Here is a 16001-nt window from a genome sequence, read left to right on the forward strand (position 1 = left end):
CCATGTACCGAGACAGTCCTGCTTCTTAACCATCTTTGTCAGCACATTCTTTGTCGCGCTGGAGGACATGCCTAATGACTTCTAACCCATCCCCTCCCACAGGTGCGCATTCACCATCAGCCATCTGACTGGGAGCTGGCCTCTCCTGCGTGTCTGCTCACAGGGACACAGCACTCTGGTCTTGCCTTAGCATGCATGGCAGCCAGAGCCCCCCGGAAACAGGTGAGCTGGCACTCTGTTTCATGCACTGCTCTCATGAGGTGGCATGCATTCACTCAAGAGAGGCAGATCCCCTGTCCTTGTGCTGGAAGATCAGACTTTTTTTTTTTTTTTTAACGTTTGCCAGAGGGCACATGCATTTGCCAGAGAAAGCATCACCCAGTGGGGACATGGCCATGCCACAGTCCCTCCTCCATTGCTCCTTCCTCTCAGGATCTTGGGCACATACACACAGGTCCTGCATGTTTCTCAAGTCACTGGGTCAGCGTTTGAGGCAGTTTCAGTTGGCCACGTGAGAGCCTACTGCCTTAAGTGCCAGGCCACAGAACCAGCCTGGAAAATTATATTAAAAAAAAAAAATTCTTTTACTTATTTATTTATTTATTTTAATTTGACCAGAGAGGGGCAGAGAGAGAGAGAGAGAAAGTGAGAGAGAGAGAGGGAAAGCCACCAGGTCCGGGACTTGAACCGTGGTCAGCCATGTGGGAGTCCAGTGCCTTTAACCACCACACCACCTGCCAGCCCCCAGAAAATCATACTTTAAGGCTATCAGGCTGAGGTCTGGAACACTACAATGCCAGCTGGTATCTCCTGGCAACTCTGGGCTGACCAGACATCTTCCCACGAGAAATGACCATGCCTACCTTTGACGGGACATCGGATTGTCACGTTGGCTTGAAGGGCTGCCTCCACAATGCCTCCGACCACGACGATCACATGGTCGTGCTCGGGCTTGGTGACGTTTCTTTCAATAGACAAGATGACAGGTGCCTCTTAATTCAAAGGAGAGAACTCTGTTAGGTTCAAGGTTTTATCTTTGGCAAAGCACTCTGCATTTGGTCAACTTTGCTGAGTGCTTTAGAGTGGAGGTTGGGTGGGACCAGCAGATGGAGTAATGTTTACATCATGAGTCTCCGATGTAGTCAACCGTGGTTCAAGCCCCGGACCCAGACATGTAAAACTCATGCCGGGCACATGTGTGTGCATACCCCAAATCCTGAGGAGAATGGAGGTGAAAGGACTGTGGCATGGCCATCCCCCCTAGGGGTTGATTTCTCACTTTCTGTCTCTCTGGCAAGTGCACGCTCCCTATAGAAAAAAAAACCAAAAAACAAAAAACCTCTGGAACAAAAGTACCTAAAGTCCTGAGGAGAATGGAGAGCAGGGGTAGAGTCCTGGCTCTGTACCAGGCTGAGAAGATGAGAAGTGCCCTCCTCTCAATAAACACAAAGTCTACTGGTGCAGAAAGAGCTGCAAGCAGGCATGTTCAATACGAAGCACATTTTGAAATCCAAATGACATCGTCCACCTCTTATGAAGACACACACAATTTAAAATACCATTCATTTCCTGGGAGGGGGTCCCGAGGATTGGCAAGTATCCACTAGGAGGTACACACCAACCTAAGGGTGGTTATTTTCTTTTGTTGGCTGTGATAGAACTTTAAAAATGATATTCCACAATATCAACACTGCCAGGTAAGCCCTACTGTCTGATTAATTCCCAGTTCTTAGAAAGGGAGTTCTAGAGCAGCTCTTTTCCAAATGTGGTCTTGGGACCAACAGCATCGGCATAACCTGGGGACGCGTTAAAAATGTCTATTCTCGGGAACCAGCAGTTAGCGTAATGGCTATGTCGCTAGACTCCCACGCAATCGACCGCAGTTTGCGTCCCAGACCTGGTGGCTTAAAACTCACGCTGGGCGCATGTGCGTGCGTGGCCAAGATCCTGAGAGGAGAATGGAGGAGAAGGGATTGCGGCGTGACCATTCCCCCTGGGGGGTGATTTCTCGTTTTCTGTCTCTCTGTCTGTTTCTGTCTGTCTGGCGAGCGCACGCGCCCTATAGCAAAAACCTCTCAAAAAAAAAAAAAAAGCGTATTCTCAGACTCCATCCCAAACTTACTGAGTCAGAACCTCTGGGCTGGGGTCCAGCAATCGGGTCTTAACAAGCACTTCACGTGATTCTGACCACACTAAAGTTAGACCAGTTTTACAAATTGTAATAATAGATGGTGATCGAATGTATTTTTTTTTTTAATCATTGAGAATTCAATCCTGGATTTAGTGAAACGGCTTTTCAGCTCTTCCTTCCAAGAGTTTAAATATTTTCATTATCACTAGCCTCAAGGTGGGACATTAAACATCTTTTTGCTGACAAAAAATACCCAGAAAGCAATAATAATAAATAAAATTAAATAAAGATAATTATTAAAAAAAGAAAAGAAACGTGTTGCTCTTGAGTTTAATGTTTAAATAAACAAAGAAATGAAAACAGGCATTCTAGGCTTCAGCGGTGGGCGTTACCTGAGTACAGCACGGAGGAGGCTCCCGCGTCGGACCCAAGGTGATTCACTACAGAACACTCATATATGCCTTGCTCCTTCCTTGTCGGATTCCGTATCTGTATTTTCCCAGTTTCATCCATAATTATTCTGTAGAACAGTAGAAAGAGTATGTATCATCTCACACATTTAACTGATCTAGGGCCCTGCACAGAAAGAAAACCGCAAAACTGTAGGGCTTTAGACTGGCAGCGATCCCAAAAGCTGACTTCGTCAAGCATCCGGCCTGTAGGCAGAAGGCCATGCAGACCAGGCAGGTGAAAAAGTCTCTCCTCTTGCTTTAGCAGAATGCAAGCTGGATGGTGCTTGCAGACCCACAGGCTTCTCGTCTCATTTTAAATGAGAACACGCTTTTCAGGATGAACTCGGTGCTTAATTACCACATTTTAAAAAGACAAACTAGCAAACCTATTGGTTTGGCCGATGTTAAACCCTCCTTTTCTGTCCCAATTTTTCCTAACGACCTGCAGGTATGGATATTTTTTCTTTTTCTTTTTATGTTTGTTTTCTTGCCAGAGGGTGTGTGTGCTCATCAGAAAGGGCAGAGAGACAGACAGACAGACAGAAAGACAGAGAAGCACCCTGCAAAGAGACATGGTCCCTTCTGCAATCCCTTCTCCTCCATGTCTCCATCCTGTAGGGATTTTAGGTACACGCATGTACATACACCTGGCATGTCCTTCAAACCTCCAGAGTGGGATTCAAACCGCGGCTGACCATATGGGAGCCTACTCCCTTAATCACTAAGCTACAAGGCCAGTCCCATATGTGGATTTTCTGTTGGTATTTTCACACTGGAAGTAAGTGGGCTTTGCTTCGGGCTGCTCTGTGTGGATTCTTTTCCATTGCTCTATGAAGAAGTCGGTTAACAACGCTAAGCTTGCAGTACATAATGGATTGGGACCATGCGATTAAGGATCAGAAAAAAGTGCATGCGTTTCTGTGGCTTCCCAATGACTGATCTCCCCCCAAAGCTGCATGTGAACACCAGTTCAAGAATCATCGTTGGCCAGCTGACTACCAACTCATTAGATGATTATTCAGAGATGATGGGAGAGAGTGCTGGTTCCACTGCTATTTTCATTTTAGTTTTTTGTAATGATTTGAATCTACTTCCAATCAACTGGCTCCTTGGTTCACATTCTCTTCTTCCCCTGCCCCATCTTGCTTTACACAACTAAGCAATACAAACTTCTGACCTCTAAATACTATATGTTTCTTCATGAGTTGGGCTGGGTCACTTCTTCATTTCCTGTCACTTCATGTAGCTTGCCATCATGAACTTCATGATCTTTCATCACCTTGAGCTTTTGTCTATATTATTCACTTTATTTAAAACCCCCTCCCCCCTTTCTGGCCAACTCCAACCTACCCACTGAGTCTTGGATCAAATGTAATTTCCCCTGCACAATTTCCCCCAATTCTCCCAGAGTTATCTTCTGCCCCCTGTGGGCTCCTTCCTCTCTGGTTCTTGTATTTATTTGTTGGCATATCGATTTCTTCCCACTAGATTGTGATCTTTTCACGGGCAGGGGCCAAATCTTATTCACAGCTGTGCACTGTCAGTGCTTAGCATAGTGATAGGTTAGGCAGAGCTCACAGAGCAAGGACCTCAGCAGCTTTGCAGAACTCCACGTCTGAATGATCAGAAGAGAAAAGAATAACGTTCCCGAGTAAAGGCGCGAGGAAGATGCAAGTCCCCCTGCGACACGTGTCTGAAATACCCAGGAGGAGGCAGAAACCCCAACAGTAAAAGCGCCCCAGAAGAACAGGAGGGTGGCAGACCTACCGATCCGTAGGGTCTGAGTTTCAAATCCCTACTGGGAAGGAACAGTTGCTTAAAAGCAAAAGCACAGAGGTCAGGGGGTGGTATAGCTATACAATGTGATGCTCCGCGAGGCTAGTCCTGATGGGAAGGTTCTAGAGGGCATCGAGGGCCTTCCTGGAATACACCAGGCATGTGTGTGGCCATAATCTGGAGCAGGCTGAGGCTGGGGGTGGACTGTGGTGTTAGGCCCCTGTCATGGATGCTCTCTCTGTGCCTCTCTTTCTTAGTCTCTCATTCGTGGAGGAGATAAATAAACTTTAAAACAAACAAAAAGCATAACCAGTAACAATAAAACAAACAAAAAGCATAACCAGTAACAATACATTTTTTAAAAAAACCTTCTTAGGAGAAGGTATTTGAAAATACATTTTAAAAAAACAACCTGGAGTAGCCAGGAAAAAGGCGAACGCTATTCTTATCTCACTCACTTCGCTGAGGGATGCAACGGCACTCCATCTTTGGTCCACGCATATGTGGCCTCACTGGGGGTCACCAGCTCACACAGTATATTGATCGTCTTTGTCCTTTTGGTGATGTATATCGTATTTCCAATCCTTGAATTAATCGTTTTATTAAACGACATTGAGGAGGGTTGGCTCTGCCTCAGGAGGACAGGTTGCCTGGGCTTGAAGGTTAGCTTGCCTGCCTTTTGCACATTCGCACTTTGGGGCACGCTTCCGGTTTCTCCCCTGAGCTGAGCCACGGGGTGGCCCTCTTCCTGGAAGCCCCTCCACGGCGTATGGGCTGGCGGTGCCTTCGCTAACTCGGCCACCAGCTGGTAGATCGCCTGGGATGCGAGGTCATCGCTGACCTCTCCGGTTTCCATGAGCTGACTCATGTTCCTGATGAGCTCCTCAAACTGGGCAGTATCCATGCTGTAGGCGCCCTGTTTGACTGCGGCTTCGAACTGCTTATGCTTCAATTCCCAGGAGTCGGTGTTCCCTGCAGAGTTGCTGCAATGGCCCAGGAGAACTCTCCAGAAAGGCTGGGTAGTGATCCGGCTCTCATCCAGAGAGAGCTTGTTTTTGTGACCCCACATTCGCCGCATTTTATGCCACGTGGATCCTAAGCTACTGGCCTTGCTGTGGTCCATCCCAGGGTAGCCCCTCAAGGGCTCTCGGAGGGCCGGGCGAGCGATGAGCCGGTTGTCGGTACCGATGAGCTTGAGGACCACTGTGTCCTGGGCGGAGCCTGCAACACACCGGTACACGCCGATGTCGGGGGCTGCCAGGCTGTGGATTTTGAGAGAGCCCGACTTGGTGATGCCCAGCCGTTTGGAGTTCTGCAGACAACGGCCATCCTTCTCCCACTGGATCAGGGATTTCTGGAATCGGCGCACTGGGCATTTAATAATCACAGATGTGTTGGGCAGGAGATAGGCCCTGCTACCGATAGTCAGGTTGATGCGCTTCTCTTCCCTCGTCTGGATGTAGACTCTCTGGACGCTGAGGATCTGAGGACCCTGTTCACCAAGCTTTGTCTTTGTCTCTGGTTTCGTTTCTGCTGGAAAAAAAGAAAAGAAAATGCAAATGAGCATCTCCAGAGTAAAACTTTTTGACAGTCATCTTCCGAAGCTGATACAAGCCAACAAACGTGTCTGCCTTATTCTTCTGAACCATTGGAGGGTTACAACACGAATAACATTATACATCCTAAGACTGGGGTACATTTCACTTGAGCGGCAAAGAATGCAAGTTTGAATGCGTTCCATGAAAACATGTAAATTATTTCACAAAACCCTAGTTTCATGAGGCATGAGGTTAAATGGTTCAGTTGAATAGAAGAAATGGTTATTTCTAGCTTTGGGGAATATTTGTTCAGTGCCAGAGTGTATGAAGATGTCACACTTATCCTGCTTCTAGGTCCATGTTTCCATCAGTAAGGTTGGATCTGATAGGCTGGGCCTCACCCATCTGGCAGGGAGGTCCCCAAGGAGCTAGTCTGGCTTGAAGCCATGGGCAAACCACATCTGAGGGAGGAAGTGAGGTGCAAATGAAAGTGAATACATTGGAGGGTAAGGAGAATAAGGTTAGCCAACTGCAGAATATAACCCAAACAGGGCCAGCATGTGGCATGGTGGTTAAGGCACTGAACTCCCACATAGCCAACTATGGTTCTAGTCTTGGATCTGGTAGCTTGAAAATCATAGTGTGTGTGTGTGTGTGTCCCCCAAATCTCCAGAGACTGGAAGAGAAAGGACTGTGGCGTGGCCATCCCTCCAGGTGGTGATTTCTAACTTTCCCTTCCACTGTCTGTCTCTGTCTCTCTGGTGAGCACACATGCTCTATGGAAAACCCTCAAAAAATCAAAAAAAGACTATAATCTGAATATGCCCATTAACTAGTGTGGAGTCCGAAAAAGCCATGGGGAGCAGTGATCAAACAATAAAAGGTAGAAAAGGCATGTTGAAGCTCAACCAGTCTGAGTTCGAATCTTTGATCTGCCACTTCGACAAGTCACGTGTCTCTCTGAGCCTCAGTTTTCTCACCGGTGAAACATGGTGATGTCAGTACTTTCATGGGAGTCGTGGGAGGACGAGGGTGCCTACAGCAAGTGCACAGGGCAGAAGTGGGCCTCAATGAGCTCTCATAGGTGACCACTGTGCCCGCTGACAGGGGACAGAGGCAGGTTCAGCCGATGAGCAGCAAGGAAACTTGAAAGGGAGTCAGAAGTGGCAGTGGCTTGTAGACACACTTCCTCATTGGGCTATGCAGATGAGGTCAGCCTCGCCATTGCCCGTTAAGTCATACAGGTTGTCTTTACATTGGCAGGGCTGCGTTTTGAACTTACCATCGTTCAACAATATGTGCATTTTGAACTTACCAGCGTTCAACAATAACCGAAAGCTGAAAAAAGCAATGTGTGGAGGGTTGTTTAGTGAGCTTGCAGTCCTTCTATATATCTATATCTACCTATATATATATATGAATATGATATATGAAATATATCTTATATAAAAGATATATCATATATAATATCTTATATATATATTACATATATATCACTTATTTATTTTGCATTCATTCATTGAACAGCATCACAGCATACAAGATGCAGTTTCCCATCCAGAATACACTGTATAGTGGCTTAGTCATACATGTTATCATCACAAATAATTTTCCACTGTTTCATACACACACACACACACACACACATTCCCCACCCCCCCATTTCTCACCCTCTGCCATATCCCACCCTCTATGAGTGTACACAGAGATGGGATTCAAAATACTTAATTTGCCCAGCCAGGGACCAATCAGCCAGAACAGGCGCGAGCTGACTTCTCTCTGGTGACTCCTGCGAGTTGCTCAGGAGCCGGGCCTGGAATGTGGCACCACAGGACACAGTTCCTGAGTAAGAAACAGGGCTGGTTGGGGATGACTGCTCCTCTCACATCTGGAGATGCCCCAGAATGGCAAGTCTGGCCAAGCCTGACTATCGGGGGTATCTCTCACCTGGCAGAGATCGGCCTTTATGCAGAGCATCTTCCTGGAGCGGCCGCTGGGCTATGCAGGGTACCACGCATCCCTCCACCTCTCCCACCATGCTGGAGGTGAGAAACGCTAAAAATGTGGCATTTCCAGAAGAGGAAAAGGTCTTTCTTCTGTGTGCCCCCCTGCCGGGTCTTTGTGCCAGCCTGCTATACGCAGTTTGGGCCGGCATGGCAGTTGCCTCGACGCCTTGCTTGCTCACGCCCTGCCTCTGCTCCTGGCATATCCCTGCCATGACTCCAAACCCTGGTACCATGCCAGGTTTCGGCCCCATGCCATCTGGGCTGGATATTTACACTTGACTGCTGCCATTCCCTAATGGGCTTGGTCTGCGACGAAGCCTCTGAGCCTTCCTCTTACCCCGCTGGAACCCTGCTTTGCTCAGAGCCCAGAACCAGGTGTCAGTTCCCTCTCCTTCCACCAGGAGGGAAGATCCGACAAACTTAGAAACTCTCTCAAGATCCTGGCTGGTTTTCCTGGATTCTCTTCTGATCATATCATTTCCTTCTAGGGTAAAATCTAAACTCCTAGGAATGAGCTCAAGCTTACGCTCAAGCTTGATTTGTTTTCAGCTGTCTACTTGAGTATAACTCATCTCGGACCCATGTTCTAGCTCTCTGGGACTGCTGGAAGTCTGGACAAACATTCCCTTCCACCTGACACCCCTATCTCTGTCCACACTACTCTGTTTCTCCAACCACCACCCCGCCATGTGAGCTGATGAATGGAACTTACCTTTCGGAAGTCTGCCCAAGACTTCCTCCTCTATGACATTTTTCTTGACCTCTCCCCACCCTGTGTCACTGACCACTATCTTCTGTTTGTTGAACGGATAAATGAGTGACTGAATGAGGAAAAGAAAGAGTAACATGCATGCTCTTGGATGCTGTGGGAGGTGGAAAAGCCCAGGAGGGGTGCTGGTGGTGGTGGAGGGGGGCTCTTCCTGGCAGGGTCTCCCAGGGCTGTGTTACATCAGGCAGGGATGGGTGATGCTGGAATCAGAGCTGAGGAGGCAGGAGGAAGAGTAGGAGCTGGGGAAGCCATAACCTGCTGTCAAGGTGTGTCCAATCTCAAGGTGCTGGGAGAGCCAAAGAGGCAGACCAAGGGCTGGAGAGCAGAGAGAGTCTGAGGTAACCCTGGGAAGGGGCTGAGGCCTATTTTCCTTGACAGACCACATGGCATGTGCCCGGGTGCCGCTCCTCCTTCAACTATCCCGATCTCAGTACTTCAGGAAAAAACGAGAATTCCTCTTTACCAAAACTTAGGAAGCCTGAAAACCAGGAGATGACATTTAAAGAATCTAAAACTATAGTCCTGTTTCTCTTTCCTTTCTTCAGGTGCTTGACTGGAAACCAAGACAGAGAGACTTCCAATAAAAATTTGACAACAATCTACGTCAGACATGTTATAAAAACATGTCTGTAGGTACAGTTCATTCTAATAAGCACTTTTAAAAAGAATTATTTCATGTATTTATTATTCTTAGTTAAATTTGGTATAGGTCACATATGCTTACCAAAGAGAGAGAGAGAGAGCGAGAGAAAGAGAGAGAGAGAAAGTGAGAAAGCAAGCTGCCAGGTTCAGAACTGAGACTGCTGTCAGCCATGTGGGAATCTAGTGCGTTAACCACAGCTCCACCTGCTGGACCATCTAATAAGCATTTTTAGAGCCTATAAAGAAACCAAATCCAACCAAACCAAAGCAACTATCTAGAGGAACTCCATTAGCTGCCTCACATGCTCAGACCCCAGTGGGCCAGAGATATAAGGGGAGTCTTCAAAAAGCTCATGGAAAATGTGTATTATAAAAAAAACTGTGGGTTTTTAAAACGTGTTTTTATAAAAATAAACTCATTCTTTTTCACTTTTCCACATGCTTTCTGAATTCCCCTCATGCAATACAAGTTACTCCATTTTATCCTATGTTCAAGTTATAGAAATTAGAGGGAAGCAGTGATGACATTAAAACTAATATTTCTGGGAACCAGCAATTAGCGTAATAGCTGTGTCGCTGGACTCCCATGTGGTCGACCGCGGTTCGCATCCCAGACCCGGTGGCTTGGAACTCACGCCGGGCGCGTGTGCGTGCGTACCCAAGATCCCGAGAGGAGAATGGAGGAGAAGGGATTGCGGCGTGACCATCCCCCCTGGGGGGTGATTTCTCGCTTTCTGTCTCTCTGTCTCCGTCTGTCTGGCGAGCACACGCGCCCTATAGCGAAAACCTCTCAAAAAAAACAAAAACAAAAACAAACTAATATTTCTGAGCCTTCAGTATGTGCCTGTCACTGTTTGTGTACATATTAAGTCACAATTTTCTACACAGTTCTGTGACGTAGGTGTAAGCACCACTCCATTTTACAGATGAGAAAACGAAACCCGAGGCTAAATGACTTGCCCCTGTCACATGATATGGTACTAGAAGAACTGGGATTTGAACAGGGAGTTAGTTCAACACAAGATCATATGACTAGTGGTCAGAAAAGTCACATCACATTTTTGCACAGAAAAATATGACATGACTTTTCTGATGACCCAATACCTTTCAGGCTTTGAATGCAACTGAAAAAACTTACTGGTCCTTAAAGGTCCGGGACTCAAACCACAGTCAGCTGTGTGGGAGTCCAGCGCCTAAACCACCATACCACCTGCTGACCCCCTCATTTATTATTATTGGGTCATCGGAAAAGTCATGATACATGTTTGCATGGAAAAATATGTCAAGACTTTCCCAACGACCCAGCCGGGTAGGGCAGATCTGAGGGGAAGCAGAGAGGAAATGCAGGAGGATTTTGTTCCACTGTAGCGTAGTATTTCTAGCGGGGTGGAAGACAAGTCCATTGACAGAGAAGCAGGTCTGTATCGTAGCTGGAAATAACAGCTATGGTGAATTTCCAGGGCATTTTTAGGAAATTAACAAAAAAACATAACTTATTTTTTTTTTTAAATTCATTTTCTACATTAATTCCCTATACACCATCACAACACACAAATGAATTTTCCATCCAAAATACACTGTGCATTGGCTCAATCAAGCCCATCAACATACATGTTCTCAGCAAAATAATTTTCCAATTCTTATGTCCTGCATACCTTGTCTTTTGTTTTGCCATCCTTGATTCCCCATCCCCCACCCTCTGCTATGTCCCATCCTCCTCCCCCATTGTCCCTGGCATCGACGGCTGCCCTCCATGCCTTCCCTCCCCCATTCAATTGTTCTGCCAATGAACTTAATTAGTCTAAATATATCCAATAGCTAGCACAGCTGACACATACCTATACATGTACCCAAGTCTGACTTTAGGCATAGACCCTAGTGAGTAGAATGAACAAAAAAACATAACTTATTTCTTAGTGAAATTCAAATAGTACCAGTATGAAACATACCTAATTGGCATGGTGATAGTTCCTTGAGCAAATCCCAGGAGCTCAGGCCAGAGAACCAAAAAACCAACCAACCAACCAAAGCTCCTGAAAAGCCCACAGACAGACTTGTGGCAGAAGGTTAAGGAAGGGCATGAGGGTCTGACAACAGAGGCAGTTGAGGGGTAACCAGGAAATGCCAGCTAAGAGGAATGATTCCTAGTACAAGAACACAAAGTTTGGGGATGAGGGGATACTGAAGAGCCAGAGTTCACAGTGAAGCGTTAATGAAAAGCAAGGAGGGGCTGGGGAAAGAGGAAGTGCAGGACACTCGATCTGAGTGCCAGGAAGTGAGGAACTCTAAGGTGTCCCCTGACAAGGGGTTGGCATCGGTGGGATGGCCAAGGTTGTGAATCTGGGCTATCAGGTGACTGTCACAGATACAAGATTTGTTATCTTGGCTGTTGTCAAATACGGAAGAGGAAGAAGGGACCTGGGAGTAGGGTGTCCTGGAGGGTAGAGCGTCTTGCGGGGTGTACATGGCGCCTTGGCAGCAATGACTTGGGCGGTCTAAGTGCCAAGTGGCCAGTGACAGCGGGAGGTGGTGCGGAGACAGCAGGGGTAGGGAGGGTGGGAGGATGCTGAGCTCACCCCTTGGCCCTGTGATACGGCAATGGGAAGAAGAGGATGCTACAGGAGAACATGAGGGAGAAGCCACATTCAGCAAGCCAGGGCCACTGATCCAAGGTGGTGGTTTGAGGCCAGGGTCTAGCTGAAGGGGAGGTCTCGCAAAGCACGCCTTGGCTACGCAGGGAACACGCATGCCTGTCCCTTGTCTGCTCCCATGACCTACATGTTTGGCAGGCTAGAGTGGAGCAGGGTGGAGAAGAAGAAATATTACTATCTTTTATTCCCCTTAAACACTATAATTTTCCCTGGCCTCAATTGCAGGCCATAATAATTTATAATTTCATCTCATACCACACTGCATGCCCTAATAACCACGATGTATTCCCACATGCTATTCCGCTATTATGTTAGAGAAAGCTGCCAACCTTCCTTTAATTTCCCTCTCTTCTAAGGCAGTTTACAGTCTACCCACATTGCTCTGCAACCATCCACGGTGAACGAAACCCCGGCAGATACGCAGCGCAAAGGAAGCGCGACAGCACACCATAGGCCACAGACATTCCTGAACTCCAGGAATGCTTCAAACTTGGCATCTCAAGATTTTGAAAATGTGTTCTCAAAGAATTTCCAAGGAAAAACAAAGTTATTGTCCATGAATCAGCACAGAAAGACAGCTATGAGCGTGGGCTCGGGAATCAGACAGAACTGTGGTCAAACGGCCCACGGAGGCCACTTGGCAGCTAAGGGGCCTTGGGCAAGTCTCATGCCTTTTTGTTCTTAGAGTCCTCATTTCCAAATAGGGATAATATCTGTCTCACAATGTCATTAGGGAGACTTCATGAAATAATGCAGGTAAGGAGTTCTGTGTATAAAGTGCTCAGTAAATGTTATTTTTTAACATATGTTTAAAAATGTTATTATTTGGCTTTGTGAGTATATCCAATAGGTAAATATATGTTTTCCCAATGCAGCATTAAAATAGGAATAGCCGGGACCAGCAGTTAGCATAATGGCTATGTCGCTGAACTCCCATGTAGTCAACCGTGGTTCAAGTCCTGGACCCGGTGGCTTAAATTCATGCTAGGCACGTGTGCGTGCGTGCCCAAGATCCCAAGAGGAGAATAGAGAAGAAGGGATTGCGGTGTGGCCATCCCCCCAGGAGAGGTGATTTCTCGCTTTCTGTCTTTCTGTCTCTCTGGCGAGCGCACACACCCTATAGCAAAAACCTCTTAAAAAAAAAATAGGAATAGCTCCTTTCTGATTTATTTTTCTTTTTCAAAAGTAAATTTCTTTTTCCTTTTTTTTTTTTTTTTTAGGTTTTCGCCATCAGGTACATGTGCTCACCAGCGAGAGGGGGGAAGTGAGACATCGACCTCCAGTGGGGGATAGCCACTCTGCAATCCTTTCTCCTCCATTTCCTCCTGGGATTTTGGGTGTGATTTTTTTTTCAAGCTGCCCGGTCCAGGAGTCTAATCATGGTTGGCCATGTGGCAGTCCAATGCCCTAATCACCAAGCCACCTGCTGGCCCCTCTTATCTATATTTTATCATAAACACGGGAGGGTACCTGATGTAGTGAATGTCATTTTACAGATTAATTTAAGAGAGTGAAAAGGACTCGGCAATGGTCATCCCCAGTGTTCCTGTGCTCAGCCTGTCTATCCCACCTCTCACGACCACTCTGCTGGGGCATTTTCAACTGATGTCACAGGAGCCTTTAATTCATTTGCTGTGACTCTTACAGGACACACACGTATGCACGTGTCCTTAAGAAGACTCTTCACAGAGTTTGTGGAAAATTTACATTATGAAAAACTATGCACAGATTTCAAAACTATTTTGCATCAAAAGGAGTTCAAACTGTAATCCCATCTTTCCATGAAGTTTTTCTTTTCTTTTTTTTTTTTAATTTGTCAGAGGTCATGTGTGCTTGCCAGAGAGAGACAGAGAAAGGGAGAGAGAGGAAAGTAAGAAAGCACACCCCCTCATGGGGCATGGTTGCATTGCAATTCCTTCTTTCCCATTTCTCCCATTTTCAGCATGCACACATGTGCACCCCGTATGTTTCTTAAACTGCTGGGTCCGAGACTCAAATCTCTCCATGGGCCATATGTGATCCAGCCACCTTAACTACCAGGCCGCTGGCTGGCCCTCCATGAACTTTTTGAAGTTCCTCTGTATGTATTCTCTTATGTGCAATGAAAATACAGTCAAATGCTACACACGTCTTAGCTCTGGATATGACAAAGCCATTACTCTTTATAGGATGCTATTATTTATGACTAATTGAAGAGGTGTCCAAACTGTTGTTTTTAAAAACGAAATGTATAACATGTTTTCATCTTTGCCAATTATAGATTTCAACTGCAAGAATACTTAAACATACTTAACTCTCCTAGTTTTAACAGAACGAATCCTAATCTATTACTAGCAGAGCAAACCAGGAAGTCTCAGCTGAACATCTCCAGGGAACACCCGTGAATTCAGAGTGAAAGAAAACACAGCATCGTAGAGGATATAAATTCAAACAAAGAAGCCGTAAGTGTGCATTTGTCCAGTGGGTGGATATTGCTTAAAACACACTTTTCTGAGAACTCTATTTGGGTCTTCCACCTTCTGGGTCAGCTGCTTAGGACAGATTCTGAGTTGTCTGATGAGTTTTACCCACAGATGAGCACCACTTTGATATGTGACACAGGAAGACATCGGGACAAAACGAACAGAACGAGAGCATCTTGGTGAACATGGGTGTTACATACTTACTACTGCACGCAGGCATCTGGCAAGATCTTACAAGAGGGAGGCCCGGTAGATCCCTGCACATGGTCTCGCTGAGGGGAATACGCCGGCCTTTGGCTGTCAGCCTCTGACACACCTGCTTTCTTCTCTGGACGCCAACCCCACAACTGACAGAACACTGCAATGGGAGCGGTGCGACAGTCAAATGGAGCATGCGCAGGCAAACCAGCCAACAGCAGCAGTCTCTCACGGTGTGAGGAGACTGTGAGAAAGCAAGTAAGCAAGCCATTTCCTGGGCCTGGACACCTGTTACGATACGGAGAGCTGCTTCCCCCTTCTCCCCTGCTCTCCCTTCCCTCCATTCTGTCTTGCCTCCCTCCTTTCCCTGTCTTATTTCTTCTCTCTCTTTCTTCCTTTCTTTAATAGCTCATTTCCATTCATGTATTGTGGGATTTTTTTTTGACATTGTAATTGATGTTTATTTTTTAGCTACTGGTTTATATAGAATGATTCTTATTTATATATATATAAAAAAAAAAGGATATGGGGCCAGCCTGTGGTGTGGTGGTGAAGGCAGCTGGATCCCACATGGCTGCTGCACAGTTCGAATCCTGGACCCACTGGGTGCATGTGCATGTGTGCGTGCCCCAAATCCGGAAAGGATGGAGAACTAGGGAGGGGATTGTCATGTGACCATCCTGCGTGGTCAGGCTCTCTCTCTGTCTCTGTCTCTCTTCAATGACTGCACACACCCTCTTCTACAAAATTTTTTTTTAAAATATGATACAAGGCCAGCTCTATGGTGCAGTGGTAATGCACTACTCAAGAGAAGCTAAATCCCACATGGTTACCACAGTTTGAGTCTCCAGCCTGGCAGCCCGAGACATGCTGGGCACATGTGCGAGTGTCCAAGACCCCATGGGCGGGAGGACTGGAAGAAGGGGACTGTGCTATGACCAGATCCTGTGGAGGGACTCATTTCTTTTTGCTTGCTGTCTCTCTCTCTCTCCCATGCATGCACATCTGCTCTATCGTGAATAAAGAAAAAAACTATTTTAATTAGAAAAAGTGACATATTACTAAGGGTCCAAGACAAAGAAATATATAAAAATAAATTTTGGGGGGCCAGCAGGTGGCATGATAGTTAAGGCACTAGTCTATCACATGGCTGACTGCAGTTTGAGTTCTGGACCTGGTAGCTTGCTTTCTCACTTGCCTTCTCTCTCCATGTCTCTCCCTGGTGAGCACAAGTACCCTATAGTAAATTTAAAAAAAATAATAATATATAAAATTAAATATAAATAATTCTTGAAAAAATATTTTTTCTTCTTTCTCTCTATCCCTCTCTTTTAAAGGCTTTTGCCATTGGGCACATACACTTGCTGGACAAAGAC

General features: G+C 46.3%; 1 protein-coding gene across 6 annotated transcripts in view; it reads right to left on the reverse strand.

Annotated features, from left to right (window-relative positions):
• ADAMTSL3 (ADAMTS like 3) overlaps nt 1-16001 on the reverse strand; it is a 266629-nt gene that overhangs the window by 31148 nt on the left and 219480 nt on the right. For 4 of the 6 annotated variants that reach the window (XM_027769070.1, XM_027769077.1, XM_027769072.1 and 1 more), the window contains exons 19-22: nt 14632-14785; nt 4818-5892; nt 2524-2651; nt 864-992 (exon numbers count right to left, since the gene is read on the reverse strand). In XM_027769070.1, coding sequence (XP_027624871.1) covers nt 864-992; nt 2524-2651; nt 4818-5892; nt 14632-14785 — 1486 coding nt within the window. The remainder of the gene's footprint in view (nt 1-863; nt 993-2523; nt 2652-4817; nt 5893-14631; nt 14786-16001) is intronic. The other 2 variants (XM_027769071.1, XM_027769075.1) reach the window with 1 other exon arrangement.

This window comes from Tupaia chinensis, unplaced genomic scaffold (genome assembly GCF_000334495.1).
Source record: "Tupaia chinensis unplaced genomic scaffold, TupChi_1.0 Scaffold000078_1, whole genome shotgun sequence".
In the NCBI taxonomy this organism is placed as follows: domain Eukaryota; kingdom Metazoa; phylum Chordata; class Mammalia; order Scandentia; family Tupaiidae; genus Tupaia; species Tupaia belangeri.